The sequence below is a fragment of the Macrobrachium nipponense genome, chromosome 31 (genome assembly GCF_015104395.2).
Source record: "Macrobrachium nipponense isolate FS-2020 chromosome 31, ASM1510439v2, whole genome shotgun sequence".
In the NCBI taxonomy this organism is placed as follows: domain Eukaryota; kingdom Metazoa; phylum Arthropoda; class Malacostraca; order Decapoda; family Palaemonidae; genus Macrobrachium; species Macrobrachium nipponense.
The window spans coordinates 43,937,630-43,956,963 of record NC_061093.1 but is presented as its reverse complement, the minus strand read 5'-3'; the positions used below and the strand labels follow the sequence as shown (position 1 = coordinate 43,956,963).

General features: G+C 31.7%; 1 protein-coding gene across 3 annotated transcripts in view; it reads left to right on the top strand.

The window, feature by feature from the left end:
• The window catches only part of LOC135206936 (potassium voltage-gated channel subfamily H member 2-like), a 1,544,997-nt gene that overhangs the window by 1,452,413 nt on the left and 73,250 nt on the right, over positions 1 to 19,334 (top strand). For all 3 annotated transcript variants that reach the window (XM_064238441.1, XM_064238442.1, XM_064238443.1), the window contains 2 exons: positions 7,142 to 7,267; positions 17,776 to 17,920. In XM_064238441.1, coding sequence (XP_064094511.1) covers positions 7,142 to 7,267; positions 17,776 to 17,920 — 271 coding nt within the window. The remainder of the gene's footprint in view (positions 1 to 7,141; positions 7,268 to 17,775; positions 17,921 to 19,334) is intronic.

The window sequence follows — 19,334 nt, the reverse complement described above, 5'->3', positions numbered from 1 at the left end:
ATGCTTTTTCTCGAAAGTACTGGTTGATGAGTGAACATTTGCTAATAAAAGGAAAATTACAGGAATTAGCAAAGAGGCAAAAAAAATTAAGAGCTATTGTAGCCATAAATTCCTTAAAAATTTGTGCTGCAATATGTTCTCTGTTTACAAGGCAGGAAGAACCTTGAAAACACTGAAAGATGAAAATTACTATGCCCTGCGAACACAGAAAGATGAGATTTTGCTGAACCTAGTAAGTCATTCTTAATCTTTTTTGAAGGCATCCTTTGTGGTTGAACTGCAGTTTCTAAGTATTATAGGAAATTTTTATAAGTAAACCAGTGGGGATTGATTGACTCAAGATATCAAAAACATGGTCAAGAAATCTTAATAAATATATTAATAAACCAACAATTATATTATTAATCTGCATTCACAAATACAGTATTTTTATACTATTTTTCTTTGGGTTTTCATACTGCAGTCTCTTATTGGTCATGTTTTCCTAGATTTTGGTAGATGGTTATACGTACAGTTAATATCAAGGCTACTATTAGATAATTAAGAAAGAAAAGTTCCATATAAACATGGCTAAGAATACAGCTCATTGAATGAGCATTGATATTTTCCAGTGTTTTATGCAGGTTACCTAAATAAAAGTAATGCATGTGGCTGTGGGTTGTTATTGGAGTAGTTCGACATAGATAATGAAATCAGGAACGTGATACAAAACCTATACTACAACTTTTTTTATTTAAATTTATAAGGTGAATTGAATCATTGAAAGAAACGGCCATTCTCTCTCTCTCTCTCTCTCTCTCTCTCTCTCTCTCTCTCTCTCTCTCTCTCTCTCTCTCTCTCTCTCTCTCTCATATTAGTATTTTGTTTGCATTAGTAATTCGAGATGGCTTTGCTTTATAAGTTTCTTGTCTGGACTTTGCCTTTTTCACTAGATTAGTATTGCATTGCCTTTCATCTGATTTCACAGTTGAGGAATGACAAAAAGACGGAAATTAGACTAGTCTAGTTCATGACCATTTATAAGTGTTTTTGTTATGATTAGAAAGTAGATAAATTATCTGAGCAAAATTAACAAATATAATGGCAGTTGGCTTATTACTTGAAGATTAAAGTCTTCACCATAAGCAAATAAAAATACTCTTTGCTCATAATGTTCAGGCATGCAAAAATTGAAGCAGTAAGTACTCACTTATCAGTATTATCATATCAGCTTTATGTCAATATTAGTACATATTTGTGTATATGATTATGGTGCTACAATGCTGTTAAGAGTAATAAAGTTTATCTACATCACCCTATTACTTAGAAATTCCACAGACATGACATTCTTTCTTTCTATACATAAACAAGCACTTATGTGTGTGTGCTTAAATGTGTGTATACAATTTTTATTTTGCTCTTCACGCCATAAAATATATGGGATGTGTGTCTGCTGAGAATGACAGGATAAAGGAGAAAACTGAAGTAATGTCAGGTCACAGGGCCAGAGGTTTATCATGCCTAGTTGTGGATACGTATTGTCCCCTTTAGATGGAAAATAATTTGTTTTTTTGCAGTGTCATCGTTGCGTTCAGACCAAGGAAGACAGTGATTAACTACTCTTTCATTTGCAATTTAAACCAAGCTAATCATCGGTAAACTTTTGTCTCGTTATTCAACAGTGTTGTGGGTGCGTTTGAAACAGTGCTGTCTGTAATTGAATGATTCACCTGATTTGGTTTCCCCGTCGACATTAATTAATGAAAATTAATTGTACATAAAAATCTAAAAATATAGATTATGAATTAACAAATGGTAAAACTGCTTTAATCTAAAATATCCGTATGTCATTGAAACGCACCTATAGTGCAGAAAAAGCATCGGGTAAAGGTAAATAAAGCTAAGCGAGCTAATAGAAACAAGTAATAATCAAAAGAGCAGCAGTGCTGTTTAAACAATACTTTTAATGGGATCATAGCTCCCTTTCTGGAAGTGACCTGTGGATTTTTCACAAAAGTGTTTTTTCCCCTAAGATCTGATTTGTAAAGATACCAAAAATATTTATTTGTTAGAAGAGTTGAACAAATATGGTAATGAAATATCAGGATTCTGTATCAGAATAAAACTTAACAGTAGTCAATGAGAATGTGTTTTTCAGCATAATGTACTGCAACGGTTCCACCTGAGTGAGAAATGATCTATGATGGCCAGTGTTTACAGATCATATTCTAACTCATTCATAGCCAGTATATCTCAAATTACATTGCCATATTCATGAAGGTTCTCAGTTACCTATAACCAGTGTTCCAAATATTCCATTACCATTATTCTCATGTTTCTCGTATGTGCGCATTCACTTCTAGTCTTGGTTGTCATAGCCTGACACGTCCTTGGAGATAGTATTTTCTTTCAACAGCATTTACATTTTTTTTCAGTCACTTATGATCACATCCTTTATATATAGTGTCATGGTTCTATTGGAACGCACCTACATTTTCTTCATTTATATTCCATATCTTGTATTGTTATCACATGTCAGTGCACCAGGACAATGTTTTTTGTATTTTTAGTAGTAAATATGTAAGGATTTCACTATAATATTATGGACATCTCTAAATAATGTGTTGTATACATATATAAGTTATTCTGCAGCAGCATCAAATTTACCAAATGTGGTAAAGTATTTCTCAATTTTTAGTTTCCGGAAAAAATAGAAAATTTACCATGTGATATATATATATATATAGATATTATATATATATATATATATATATATATATATATATATATATATATATATAATAGAAAGAGTATGGCCAGCAGAAATTTCAGCATTTTTCTGTTAAAACTTTATTTCTATCTATTTCTATCCAACGCCTACGTTTCAGGATACAAATCCCATCTTCAGGGTTAAAAACAGGGAAAAAATTAAAATTCTATACATTAAATCAGACTAAAATGGGGCACAGTAGTAAATGATACTTTTTAAAAAATTGTATAGATTAATTATCAATACATCAGTGAAGTTTGAATTTAATATAAAAGCGAAATGGTAACTAATTAAATAAGAGATTAACAGTAAAGAGCAAAGCTACTAAGCATGATGACACTTTCAGGAGAAAGAGAAAAAATAAATAAACAAAACACTTAAAAACATAAAAACCACACATGAACAACTAAGAAAATTACATTATTACTAAAGACAGGAGGAAAATATTGAACATTAATCCTAACAGGCAAAAATTTCTGTATATGGTTACGAAAGGGGAATAAAATATATAAAGGTGAACACAAAGCAAAAAATAGCGAAATGAGAACTCACCGGTACAGACGCATAGACAAGTTTCTGCTGGCCATACTCTTTCTATTAAAGATCTGTCTTTCTAGAATCGACAATGCCATTCATTATTATATATATATATATATATATATGTATATATATATATATATATATATATATATATATATATATGTATTATATATGTGTATATATATATATATATATATATATATATATATATATATATGTATTATATATGTGTGTATATATATATATACTATATATATATATATATATATATATATATATATATATATATATATATATATATTATATATGTGTATATTATATATATATATATATATATATATATATATATATATACATATGTGTGTGTGTGTATAAATATATATATATATATATATATATATATATATATATATATATGTATTATATATATATATATTTTTACAGGCAGTCCTCAGTTATCGGTGGGGGTTCCGTTCATGAGTGGGTGCTGATGAGCGAAAAATGCCATTAACCAAAATGCAGCAATTTATGGTGCCATAACGGCACATATGGCGCTGATAACCACATGATTAGAGCCATAAGCACCATTATGGCACCTCTATTAGGTATGCTGGGGCACCGTAAGGCCTTATGATGCTGATAACCAGAACTCGGCCTGTTATTGTGCCATAAATCGAGGATTTTATTGCGCTAGACAAGCCCCATAAAACTGGATCACCAATAACCATGTCCGCCGATAACCGGGGACTGCCTTTATATATATATATATATATATATATATATATATATATATATATATATATATATATATATATATATATATATATATATATATATAGTATATATGCGTACACACACACACATATAAACATACATATCCGTGTGTTTTATGTATGTATAGATGCATGCATATATATACACACAGACACACACAGTAGAACCCTAGACATCTACGCTAATCCATTCCAAAAGCGTTGAGTTGCAATTCAGTTGAGATCTGAATAAATTTTTTCGATGAGGAGTAACTGGAAATGCATTAGTCCATTCTTGACCAGCTGTTATTACCCTAACCTAACCTTTTTATGCAAAACATTACAATTAAATTACAATTAGATAAGTTCAGAGATAAAAAAAATCATATTAGACTTCCTTTTTTTATTCTTGAATGGATACTGTATCAAAATAACTCGCCTACATACAATGCAGCCTCGTAACCGATGGTTGACTGAGCGCCATAGGCTAGGCAAGGTGTATATGTACTGTACTGGGTAGGCACAAAACTTATTGATAATAATAAAACATTGAAAAACAAGCCTAATTATTACAGTAAACTAAAAAAAAATATTAAAAATAAGATGCTAAATCAGTCACACAACTACCTCTTCCAAAGTTTTGAATAATCTCTTGCTTAAGTTCAGTTGTGGTTCTTACCATTTTCCTCTTTTGCTTGCCTGCAGTGGCTGTCTTGGGACCCATGATTGAATCAAAATACAGTACAGAAAACCATAAAAACTAAGGAAATATCCCTGTACAAGCATTTATGCAGTCAAAACAATAGCAGCAGAGTGAGCTGGCTCTAAACAACAAGCCAACAATGCCAACTAGCGGCAATTGACTGAAGTACTTTTGTTTACAAAAATCATTTGGTTCATTGGGTCGGATTCCGGTTTTTTGTTCAAGCTCTGATGCAAAATTTACTCAAAATTTTGGGTTAAAACCCGATTATATCAATATATATATATATATATATATATATATATATATATATATATATATATATATATATATATATAGTAGGATTCTAATGCAAACTTGTTGTGCAAGTAGTTTAAAATTTGAGCGGTAGGTGTATAAAGTGAAAAGCAAGAAAAGACTCCATTTCAATTTTTACAACTTTACAACTGAGGGTAAGAATATTTTATGTTTATTCTCTTCAGTTCTTGTTTCAGTCATTTTGGTATTTTCATCTTTCTAAAAATATTCCTTGTCGATAATAGTAATCATTGTTTACTTGAAGAAATTTGGGTTTAGGTTCAGATTTGGCAGGCGACAAGTAATATCTGATGCATGCAGCATGGAGAATTTAGCCATGAATTGCATGAATATTTTGCAAAGACCAGCATCATGAGAAATTGCTTCATTGTAACTTGAAAAGGCTTTATAATGCACTTAGGCTCTATGTAAGTACAATTAAGATTTGTAATGGCCCTTTTGCGCGCTCTCAGGTATCTTGTTATTTGTTCATTCCATATTTCCCATGTTCATTTTTAGGTCAACATTTTTTAGGATCAAAGAATAATTTTTTGGGGACACTATTCTTTTCACCTAAGTATTTTACAAAGGAGTGTCCTGTAATTAATATTTTTGATGAGTGACTTGATCGACTTCAGTTCTCATACACTTGCATTCCCTTTCTTGTCAAATCATATTTCGTAATTTGCTGATTTTTATCTGAAATATTAGATAGACTTTTTCAGTGCAGGAATTAGTAGATTTTTATCCTCAGTGAAAAATTGACTTTCAATATTTACTCATTAAGGCTGCAGCCCTTGCTTGATTTTAAAGCCAAATTGATATCCCTTTGTGTAGTTATAAATATTTGAACAGTTTTTATCCCTGAAGTCACTAAAAAGAGGCAAAGATAGCCTATTTTGGATCTTAATTCCAAAGTAATAAGTCATTTTCTCTTGATATAGAGTTATGTATATTACACACACACACACACACACACACACACACACACCACACACACACACACAACACATATATATATATATATATATACATATATATATAATACAGTATATATTTACACGCACATATACATGTACACACACACACATATATATATATATATATATATATATATATATATATATATATACATACATACATACATACATACATATATATATATATATATACACATATACATACACACACACACACACACACACACACACACACATATATATATATATATATATATATATATATATATATATATATATTTATATATACATACAGGCAGTTTCCGCTTATCGGTGGGGATTCCATTCCAGACAGTGTGATAAGTGAAAATCGCCAATAACCGAAAATCAGCGATAATAAAGCTGTTCCCATTTATCGGCACTGATAACCTGGGATCAGTGGTGCTGTTAAGTGGCTATTGTATTGGTGCTGATAACCAGGGATCGGCACATAACAGCACCAAAATTCCAGTTATCATTGTTCCTAGACAAGCACACCGTAAAACCACATCACTGATAACCTGGGAGTGCCTATATATGTATATATATATATATATATATATATATATATATATATATATATATATATATATATATATATATATATATATACAGGCAACTCCCAGGTTATTGGCGATCTGGTTTATGGCATTTGTCTAGCAACAATAATAACTGGATTTTTGGCGCTGATATGCGCCGATCCCTGGTTACTGGCCCTGACTACTGGTTATCAGCACCAATACCCACTTAACAGCGGCGCTGATCCTGGTTATCAGTTCCGATAAATGGGATTCGTGCTATTATCACTTATTATATATATATATATATATATATATATATATATATATATATATATAATATATATACTATATATGTGTGTGTATGTATGTAAATACCTACACCTCTATTATCAGTAGAAATGACAAGTGGAATTTTGGTGATGCTCATACTTCTCGAAACCAACAAAGATCCATGATAGTCAAAGGTCAATCTGCCCATCATTAGTGATGTCAACCTTGAACAATAAAATCCAATCCTTTGTGTAACCCTTTGCCTAACCTCCCTTCCCCTGCGCCCACAATGAGGTCTTAATGTCCCTCAGGAGCCCTTTCGAGTATGACCTCAGCGTTGGGTGTTGGAGGACGAGAGTCAAGGTCCACGTCCAGGTGTTCCTCTCCGGGGCCCCATGGTAAAGAGGACGCCCCACTCCTCTTGAACGCCGCCCCTAGTAAGTCCTAATGACCTTTCCCAAAATTCCCTTAAATCCTCTTAGAGTATATACCAGTGTATAGCACTCTCCTCTCCTGATGATTGCCATTCATGACCTCGCTATGACAGTAATTACAACAGCTATGTGGAGCTTTTCTTATCTCTAGTCTCTTCTTATTATACATCAGTACTTACTTAGCACAACATCCTTACTGGTTTTCCTCTGCAGTAGATCAGACTCTTGACAAATTTCTTGTCCATTTTTTAGTCAAACCTTTTTGTCACTTTATAGCAAGTGTTCCTGCACGTTTAAGCGATTTTCAACGTAAGATACTAATCACAATGTAAGAATTTGTTTCCATAGGCATAACACACTTTGACCTGTAGTTTGGCTCTAAAAGTAGATAGAAAATCATAATAATGATGGTGGTGGTATTATTAATAGGCAAAACAAATTAAATATTATTCCTCATAAAGTTGGCATCCCAAAAAAATGAATCACAACATGATATTACCAAGGAAATGATGCTGATAATGACATGGGTCCAGATAGATGTCAGACTGTAACCAGCAACTGAATTACAGAAGATGATCCTGTAACTGTTCATTGGATCGATAATTTTATCACAACTTAAAGGTACCATAAGTGCGACTGAAAAATCACACTATGGTTCGAGCTCATAGGTAGTTGGTGTTGTTATTATTAATGGCAAGCATGTGTATCTGTTATACTGAGGAACTATTTAGTGGAAGATTTTATCTTATTTGCGAAATATTAATTTACGTTTATTGAGTTGCTGAAGGGTATCTCGTGCAGACGAATTTACAACAGTATGCTGTAATTTGTGAACTGACTTACTGTGCATTACAATATATGAAATACCTTCTGTAATAATTCTCTCTCCTTCCTCCTTTCCTTTCCTTTCATGCATACCTGACAAAATGTTGATATATATGATTTATAGTTGGTATTCATGTCTGGAGGTAATCATACGTACCTCTCAAGTTTTCTTCACAAATTTTGGCTCCAGGTCACAAGCTTATTGTTATTTTTGTTAAATCAGCAATGCTTTTCTGTTTTCCTGTGATGTCATGACAGCGTTATTTTCATAAACTATTACCAGCATTATGATGTATCTGCTAAATGATAACTTCACTGCCCAGTTTTATAATAAATCATGAATAATATCTAATTGAGAAGTAATGTTTTTTACAGAAAATATTGAAATATAGGGGGTCACTTTTGTAACTGACTGGCTTACCCATGCATCATTTATAGAATTACTCTAACTTAGATATAGGTTATAAATTATATTTTTGTTTTGCAGCAAAATGTAAGACTTTGACGAACAATTTAAAAACAATAATAAATTACTATTAAAGAAGAATAGCAATCAAAATGACTCTGATCATTCATTATTACTTGATTTTTGGTTTAGTACTCTTTAAAATGTACATTGTTGATTATTGTAAGTTTTACAATAAAACAAAAAATGGCAGCGGTAATGAAGATGTGAAGTAATATTGCATTTATATTTGTAAACAATTCAAAAGCAAAATATGAAATAACTAGTCTATTAGGAAAAAATATACCTTAAGGATACTTTTTTTGTGCAATAGATGCATCTTAAAGGGTACTGGTTTGTGCACAAACTGTATTGGTCATTGTTCTAACTGAATTTGAATGTTCTTGGTACTGTAGTACTCAAATAATTCTAACACTTGAAGTGAAGCTGAATGGATCCTGATTAGGTTTAGTGGTGAACATGACTTCGTCATGGAAAGGCCTTAATTTTTGACCTTCCTTGAATGTTACTTTTTTGTGTATTCAAACTTAACGAGAATATATATATATATATATATATATATATATATATATATATATATATATATATAATATTATATAATATATGATTTTTTTGACAAATTTGTCAAGATATTTTACAATTTTGGGGATGCCAGTCTTAATGTAAGGGGACTGCACTGATTACGCCAATGTAATCCCACATTAATGGTCTTTATTTATAAAGGGTGGTAAAGCTACGCGGAAAATGTCAGATTCTTCCCTTGGTTTTTTCTCTGTCAGTGTAATAATGGAAGGAAAAGTTTCGGGTCCATTTGATGATAGATCTTTACGAAAAAAATTCTAGGTGTATCATTTTTTAACTTTTTATTCAGATTAATTCTGATGTGAATTGTGCCACTGTTAATTTTTGTTGGATGATATTAAAAGTTCTTTAGTTATACAGGTTTAAGGCTAGTGAATAAGACTAAAGTGTTGACATTGTAACTACTGTAGTGAAACTGATTAGCAGCAAGATGATTATGCCATTAGTAAATGGACCTTATTTGAAATTTCTAGGTCATAATGATTTACCAGTAAAGTGGCAATATTATCCAAAATCAAGAAATACTGACCTTCAAATGATAAGACTTTCAGCATGACTAAATGGTTGTTGATCCACAAGTGACCTATGACAACTTTGGGCCGGGATGATGTTTTTTTCCCGAATTCTTTACAAAGCACTGAGTAAATTACGTTCAAAATCCTTGTTTCGTGGTCTTGAGATGGTTCACAAGTCATTATGGTATAACAAATTAATGTAATACTCTGATATTTTTATATATACAGTACTTAATTATTATATAAATAATAAGTGAACTTGGAACAGGAGTATTTCTTGCAGGGTTGTGATTACATTTGTTCGCCAAACTAGCAACAATAACAATAATTACAAACATCTACAAAGACAGCAACAAGAGTAACTGGATGGTCTGAGTGTGACTCAAGTGGAGGGAAACTATTCTTTGAAATTTCATAAAAATTTTTGTAAATATGCAATTTTTGCTGCAATCCCTTCTGAAGAAAAGTGCAGTTACATGAAAAGCTTTGTTTTGAAAAAATTTTTTTGACTGATACTAATCTAGATTTAGTGCATATTGTTAATTTAGTTTCATTATCACTTAAAGAAAAGAATTTTGAAATAAACTGGTATAGTATTACTAGATACTATACAGATGCTAATAAGTTTTAAAAATCTCGGCCATAAACGATCAAGTTATCAGGTGTTAATTTAATCGAGCAAAACATTATTTTCTGTATATGTTTTGTTTAGCTTTGTGTGTGCCAGTGTATGCATGTATATCAGTGTGTATGTACAATGCATTCTATGTGTATATGTATTTAAAATCGTGCTTTGATTGGAACTGGAGTCCTTTTGTGCCCATACCACAAGTTGAAGATATGTTTTCTAGAGCTGTACCTTAAATACTGCTTATGTCAACTAGTGATCCTTCATTTCATGAATTTTTAATTATTTGTGATTTTGTTTAAGGTACTGTATTCCTACAAATTTTAAATAGGGATTTAACCATTTACATGCCCAAGTCCAACTAGAAACTAGGCCCTGATCTATTATGTAACCTCATTTTAAATATGTAACCTCTTTTTTGACTATGACAGGATTTTTTCTGAAGATTAATATTACTTCATCAGTCAGTTTAAACACCAATAAATCCATCTTATTATAGTCATCCTGTGCATGGATCTTATTCTAATTTTCTTAACACAGATCACAATCTGTAGCCTGTAACTACAGCATCACATTTACCATGTTGAAGATGTGAATGCAGTTGTATGAGTACAGACGAAAAAAATGACAGTTTCCCCTAGCATTGGTTACCATTGTAACAGTTACACACCCAAAGCACAATTGGAGCCTCATAGTTCATGTAAACCAAGATAGGAAATCTCTTCCAGTGACTTCATTACTTGAAATGAACTCTCATGGCCACGTACTTCTTTTTAACTAAACAAATTTGATAAATTCAGAATGTACTCATTTTGGCACTTTAGTAACATGTGCATTTTGTAAATTGGACTTCTCCAAGCCAAGCTATGCTAATTTAGTTAGGCCCCAGCAGGGCCTTTCATAAGCTAAGGTCTGGACTCTGTGGTGGCTTTCAATTACTATAAGTTTATCATAGTTTTAAAAATATAGATTACCTATATAAAAGAAGTTATGAAAATCAAGAATTAGACTTATGAGGGTCAGTATTGAAAAAGAAATCCTCACAGGCTTCGTATATTATAAATAAATGTTTTAGGTATCTGACTATTATTTTTGTTAAATTGTTGTATTGTAAATTTTTGCTGATACTCAGAGATTATTTTATCCATAAATTTAATTAGTGTTTTCCCCCATGAGGTATTTTAAGATTTATGAGAGTACTACATTAGTCTTTATCCACAGAAATTTTTTAATTTAACAGTCACAAAAATTAAGAATAATTTATAATAAAAACATAATTGCCATTATTTTCCACTTGTAGGGTAATCTGTTGGAATTTACCATTTATTTGCTATTAATGCGCATATGCATAAATTTTGCAGATTATTTTTTATAATATTATGACAATGTTTATATCTAACACAACTATTCACCTGTTATCCCTTGTATCATGGTCCAACCAGGAGTATTATTACTATTAAAAAAGTTTATTGACTACTTCACAAGGAGTGCTGTTAAACATCATATCCCTCCCTTTTATTTTGTCAAGGATTTTTAATAACTAATGATTTTATTTTATGGTTCTGTTCCATTCTCAAGATGTGCATCTTATTTTATATGGTTATTTTTGATAGTTTTAATTTTTAATGTAGAGCCCTGAATAATTCTCTCTCTCTCTCTCTCTCTCTCTCTCTCTCTCTCTCTCTCTCTCTCTCTCTCTCTCTCTCTCTCTCTCTCTCTCTCTCTCTCTCTCTCTCATATTATTGTTTTGAAATTGACTCTAATTACTTGGAGTAATATATATGCTAAAATATATAGAGTAACTGTTATGTTGGTGTGTTCATAATACACTTAGTCATATCTAAATAAGGGTTTGTAGCAGGCACCATAGAGCTTCTAGTTATGATGGGAATAATTTTCCAAGTGCATTATACTTGACATCTAATCATAAGCAAGAATTTTTGGGAATGAAAAATTAAACTGCGTAAATGGTAATAAGATTTTCTGTATCAGAAGAATGAATTGTGAAAACCAGAGGTACTTTAAGGAAATATATATATTTCTTTTATAGATGTTTTACTTAAGAAAAATTGATTGTCCAACTCCCGTATGTGAATTTTCATCTTACACTCCAGAATATCTTGAAATACTTTTCTGCATATATGTATGTGCACATACATATATGCACAGAAATGCAATGACGCACCTTAAACCACACAGCCATCAAGGTTGAAGGTGCATCACTGCAGCCCTGAGTTCTTGTTTCATGGTTCGAGCCCGTGGGATGGCGAACTTATTATCACTTAAAAAAATTCCCTTTCAGTTAACATATATGAAAATATATTAATTCCAAGGTAGAGCGAATTGGATACTAAAGGACATTTGTAGCTTAATGCTTGTATATGAATCATGGTGATGCGATAATATTCATTTCACACATATATATGTATATATGTGTGTGTATGGAACCAAGAAACATGTGAGATTATGTTTCACAGGAAAAAATTACTGACTCACATGGGGACCAAACTGGCCTCTCTCATTTGAAAGACCGGTGTTTTGGTCGCGATGTCAGAAATTAGAAATGATTTTAACATAAAAAAAACATAAAAAACAAAAAGTCACAATAATTGTTAGAGTGGAGGAGGAAGAATGAATGTATATTATATATATAGAATTATATATAGTATAATAATATATATATTGTATAGAGATACTAATTATATTATATATATTTAATATTATTATATATCTATATATATATATATATTTATATTAATATATATATGTAGTATATATATTATCTATTAGATATATATATCTATGTTATGTAATATATATATAAAGATAATGTATATAATATATATGTCATATATGATATATATAATATATATTTAGATATATATATATATAATATAATTATATATATAATATATTATATATATATATATATATATACTATATATATATTTATATATATTATATGATATGTATAATATATATAAGTCATATCACATTTCCCGTTGAGCATAATACAGTATAATCGCGGTGGCTGTAGAGGTAAAGCTTTTCACTGGGACGTTCCTGGGTTTTGAAAGGATCCATAGGTTTCGCGCCCTGGTCAGGCTAAATCTATTATTGAGAAACAAAAATTCCCCTTCGGTTAAGCAGATATGAAAAATCATTAGTTTAATTCCGGAGGTAAGAAGCGAATTAGATATTAAAGGACATTGTAGCTCGATATATGTATATATATATATATATATATATATATATATATATATATATATATATATATATATATATATATATATAAAAGTAGTAGGGAAAGGCATCCTCATCTTTCAACGGTTTATTTCAATGCCGACGTTTCACGACGAATTCCGTCACATTTTCAAGGCTAAAAATATATATAAATTTACGAACATTAATAATTAATTTAATTTGATTTATATTAAAAATGTCATGGCAACAGCTCTCAATAAAGTAAAAAGTTAGAAGTTAAAATCCAACAGCACCTCCAAAGTCAGACATATTAAAAGTACAGGACTTCACTAAAATTTCAGAAACACCTACCTATACAAAAGAAAGAGTAAGACTAACACAATATAGGTAAAAATACAGTGAAGCAAACCAGCTGCCCAAACTATACTAAGAACAATTTTACAGACGACGTTTGGGTATTTAACGACGGTACAGTCTTTTTGATAATTATAGATTCTAAAATTGTCAGGTTGTCGTTGTTCCGCAGTTGGCCCAAGATAGAAAAATCCTTGCTGTCAATATATGTTTTACATGTTTTTGAGTGATTACTTATATTGGATTGTTCTGGATTAGATAACCTACTACCTGTTCTATGGCTTATGCCCCTGTGGGAATCAATTCGAACCTTCAACAGCCTCCTCGTGCATCCCAGGTATGTCCCGTGATCACATCTCGGCCAAGTATATTTATATACGACGCTGGACGAAAGCAGAGGACTGAGTCGGTCTTTGACTCTAAACAGCGATCCGATAGTTAACGGATTTTTGGGGATAATTTTCAAGTCCACAGCCGGAAACATCTTTTGAATAATGAAAGTGCATGTTCTCCTGAGGGTATCATCACGTAAGAAAGGGAAACTTGCAAACATCTTCAGTCTCAGTACAGTAGATACAGGTGTTAAGTGCACCATTTTCTCTGTTAGCAGTTTGTTTAGAGATCTGAAAAAAAGTCGTGAAGGAAAACAATTATTATTAAAATATCTCGCTAGAAAGGATATTTCGTCGTGAAAGCTCATCCAGTTTGATGAGTGAGTATAAGCTCTATGGAGGAGGGTTAAAATAGAGTTCTGTTTAAAATTAAAGAAACACGAACTATAAAAATTCATTCCCAAACCAGTAAATGTGTTTTTTCTATACTTACCTGTGTAAAAGCCTGAGTCATCTCTGGAAACAATAAGATCTAGGAAGGGAAGCCTGTTATTTACCTCTTTCTCCATAGTAAACCTTATGTTTGGATGTTGTCAGTTGACGAACTCCAGAAAGGACTCTGCATGGCATTCATAACAAAACAAGGCGAACTTATCGTCAACGAATCTCCGATAAAATAGGGGAAGGAACCTGATGGGACATTCATTCATTATACGCTCCTCCAGGAGCACATAAAGATGTTAGCAAAAATTGGACCCAATTGTGATCCCATGGCCATCCCTTCAGTCTGCTTATATAAAATGCCATTGAAAGCAAAGGGCGTGTCCAGCACGGCCAGTTCTAAAAGTTGTTTAAAAAAACGCTCTACTAAAATTATTAAAGATTGCATCTTGATCAAGAAAAAGTTTGTCTAATATTATATCAATAGTTTCACGACTTTTTTTCAGATCTCTAAACAAACTGTTAACAGAGAAAATGGTGCATTCAACACCTGTATCTACTGTACTGAGACTGAAGATGTTTGCAAGTTTCACTTTCTTACGTGATGATACCCTCTGGAGAACATGCACATCCATTATTTAAAAGATGTTTCCGGCTGTGGACTGGAAAATTATCCCCAAAAATCCCTTAACTATTGGATCGCTGTTTAGAGTCAAAGACCGACTCAGTCCTCTGCTTTCGTCCAGCGTCGTATATAAATATACTTGGCCGAGATGTGATCACGGGACATACCTGGGATGCACGAGGAGGCTGTTGAAGGTTCGAATTGATTCCCACAGGGGCATAAGCCATAGAACAGGTAGTAAGTTATCTAATCCAGAACAATCCAATATACGTAATCACTCAAAAACATGTAAAACATATATTGACAGCAAGGATTTTTCTATCTTGGGCCAACTGCGGACCAACAACAACCTGACAATTTTAGAATCTATAATTATCAAAAAGACTGTACCGTCGTTAAATACCCAAACGTCGGTAGGTGTTTCTGAAATTTTAGTGAAGTCCTGTACTTTTAATATGTCTGACTTTGGAGGTGCTGTTGAATTTTAACTTCTAACTTTTTACTTTTTACTTTATTGAGAGCTGTTGCCATGACATTTTTAATATAAATTAAATTAAATTAACTATTAATGTTCGTAAATTTATATATAAATATTTTTAGCCTTGAAAATGCGACTTGGAATTCGTCACGAAACGTCGGCAATGAAATAAACCGTTGAAAGATGAGGATGCCTTTCCCTACTACTTCCTTCGGGATATATCTTCTTTGAGCTCCAGCTCCGGCCCTTATGTATATTATATATATATTATATATATATATATATAATATGCATACATATATATATATATATATATATATATATATATATATAATATATATGACTGGTAAAAATGTTCTGTAACAACAGAATTCCATCTAATAGAAGGAGCCCATAAAAACACCAAAATATAGCGAGAAAAGTACTATATTTCAGAGACTGCTGTCTCCCTCTTCAGGTAGATGAATGAGAAAAGTTTACAGAAAAGGTGGTATTTATACCAAGAGGTCCATCCACAGGCAAGCCAATTTAGGTCACCCCCGCTGATAATCTTCCTTTAATCTTCTTAAGTGTTGGTTGAATGAAAACCTTGTCGATCATATCTGAAATCCATGCTCATATATATATACATACAAACTTACATATAAGTATAAAAGCCCCATTAAAACACTTTGGTTTAAAGTTAAGGACTATATGTATTTTGATGGTCTGACTACTACCCTTATCAAGCAGTGAATGACAGAAGTTACATTGGCGAAATATATAAATATATAGTGGGAGAAATATCCTTAGGTGATGCATGGGGTTGTCGCTGAGCTGCCGTACTTTCTGTTAATTGTCTTAATCCTCTTCATTGTTGCCTTGAGGAAGACATTGTCTATATGGTCAGAATCCCTGGCTCCATTGGAATATATATATTTATATAATATATATTATATATATATATATATATTTTTTTTTTTTCACCAGTCTTAACTGATGACAATCTCCCCATACTTCAGGTTCATAATTACTAGCAAGGTTCTTAGTATAAGGGTTAAATGAAAATTTGTCTAATTACCTGTAAGTTGCATGTTTCTGGAGGACAGTGGTCTCATAAAATACATATATCACAGTATTAACTATAACTTTTCCTCTTTCATATTTGATTATACCTGAATTATTTTACATAGATGCTATTCTCTTCAGTTTAAGAGGTTTATGCTACTTTTCAGTATAAATTTATATGAAAAATGTAATGTTAATTTGTAAAATTAATGCAAGAAAAAGCAAAGCTTGGTGGATTACTGAAGAACTGTTACACAAGTAAATGAACACACTGTGTCACTATGTACTTGATATCAAGAAATCAGTCTAAATGTCAGTCTATTGAACTTGAACATGTAGTAGTTCATCTTTAGGCCATCCACAGAACTGTTTGCTGTTCTAGGGCTCTGAATCAAATTGCAGAGTAAAAGATGGAAGTCTATTTTCACCGAATATTCTTGTCAACTTTGTGAATAGTGATTATAAATCCACCATCTCAAGGAGCTGGTACGAACGACTTCTGTAGTGTGATTTTACACTTTACTCTTTGCATCATCCTTGACTGAACAAAAAGATTTGGTTGTGAACTATGAAATTATATTTTACTAGCATTATTTTTTACAATATAACTAATAGTATATTTGTTTTATATTTGTTAATGATAATGACATGGGGAATTAAATATATAACTATTTGATGTTATTGATCAGGTAAACTTCAGACAACTTTATTTCAGGTTTTTTTTTTAAGCAAACATATGACACCCAGTGTAATGTAATAGTTCATCTGTATTTTCTTTTCCAGACATACCAGTAGAATAGTATAGTAGATGTAATGGTTCATAATCTAACCAAGATCTGTAGTATTTAGAAAATGCCCCCACCACTTAAATTTTTCCCAACTATGCTGATTATGTAGCAGTAACATTGTACCCTAGGTATATACTGTTAGTATATTTGTAGTATCCCTTGTTATAAAGTGAAGGTTGTTTAGGCCCCTGGGTTTGATTTGAGTAACATAGCTTTGGGCCGCCAGTTGCAGGAAGTGCCAGTCCAGAGAGACGGGTCCATCATACCCGGCAATCAAGTCTCACTTTACCTGTTGAAGGACCTCCCTCTACGTCGCACTTTTATGCCCGTGATGTCGTAGAAGTTAATAGCCGCATTGATGCCCTTTCCAGGTAGTATTGCCAGAAATTCATAACCAACTTGCTACTTACCTGTTTTAGTAATGTCTAGTTATCCACATCTTCACTGTTAGTGTGTACGGCCAACTGTCTGATATGTCACTATGAAATGTTACTTTCTATTCCTCCTATTGTTAGCATTATGTTTTGGAAGCCAAAAGTTATTACATGAGTAGCCAGTGATGCAGTCACCTGAAATCAATCCAAATACTATATCCAGATTCAATGTAGATTATAGAGTGTCATTATGAGTGTTAATATTTTTATCATAATATGAGTTCTCATAAACTAGATTGATTCATGAAACTAAATCATCCACAAATTACTCTTAATTATTTTAATGCTACTATTTTCTACTTTATTAGGTATAGCTCATTGGCACTCATGCTTTACTGAAGATGCATCTGTACCACTTCACTGTTTGATTCCCTTTTTCACCTGCTTATATATAACTATGTAGCAATGTGTAATTATTGGTTTGAGCTTATGACTTGCATTTACTAATGTGTAATTATTTCCATTTACTTGTCATGTTTTCTTTAAAATGTAGGTATGCTACCCATTCACAAATTGTTTTTATCTGGTGTTCTTTTTATTTATTTAGATTATTAAGTATTTTTTCAGCATGATTGTCGATTATCTTCTTTGTGTGTTTCTGTGCTCTAATTTTCTTCTTCTTTATTTTAATATTATTTTACGTATCCTTTTGCATACAGCCTGTTCTGTGGATGTATTCACACTTATATGTTGGTTTTCACCCTATGGTTTTGTCAACTGTTTAGTTTGAGAGCATGCTTGTCTTTGTCTACACAGGGGAAGAGGAGGGTGATTATGATGATAATGATGATGACATAAAAGATGATATTCTTCGCCTGTACATAAGAATGGACCAGTTTAGCAGGTATGAGTGTTAAGACTCAATATGAATGATAATGTAATCATATATTTCTTCATGCCTGTAGAAAACTGATAGAATGTTGCCCTCCAGAGTCATGAATGTTGTTCATTGCATGTTTGTTTATTTGAATTTAATTGGAGAGACTTATTATCCAGTCTTGCAGTACACTGCAAATACATTCAGTGTTGTAATCATTATGTGCTTTTCAGTTCGTGAAGAGTTTTTACCAAATATGATCAATAACAGAAACAAAATAAGAAAAGAAGTGACAAAATATAGTAATTAGTTGACCTTTGTCTTTTTTTTTAAAGTTGCCAAAAATGATATTGTCATTTCATTTTAGCTTGTAAAGTGAACTTCTTTTAAAATAGCTTTAAAAATGGAAAACAGCTAAAAAACACTAATCTGTGATTATACTATAGTTGTCAAGCATATTTTTATACCAGTAATCTCCAATAAAACTAATACTAATCTCAAAATCTTTAATATAAAGGGCATCATTATCTAAAC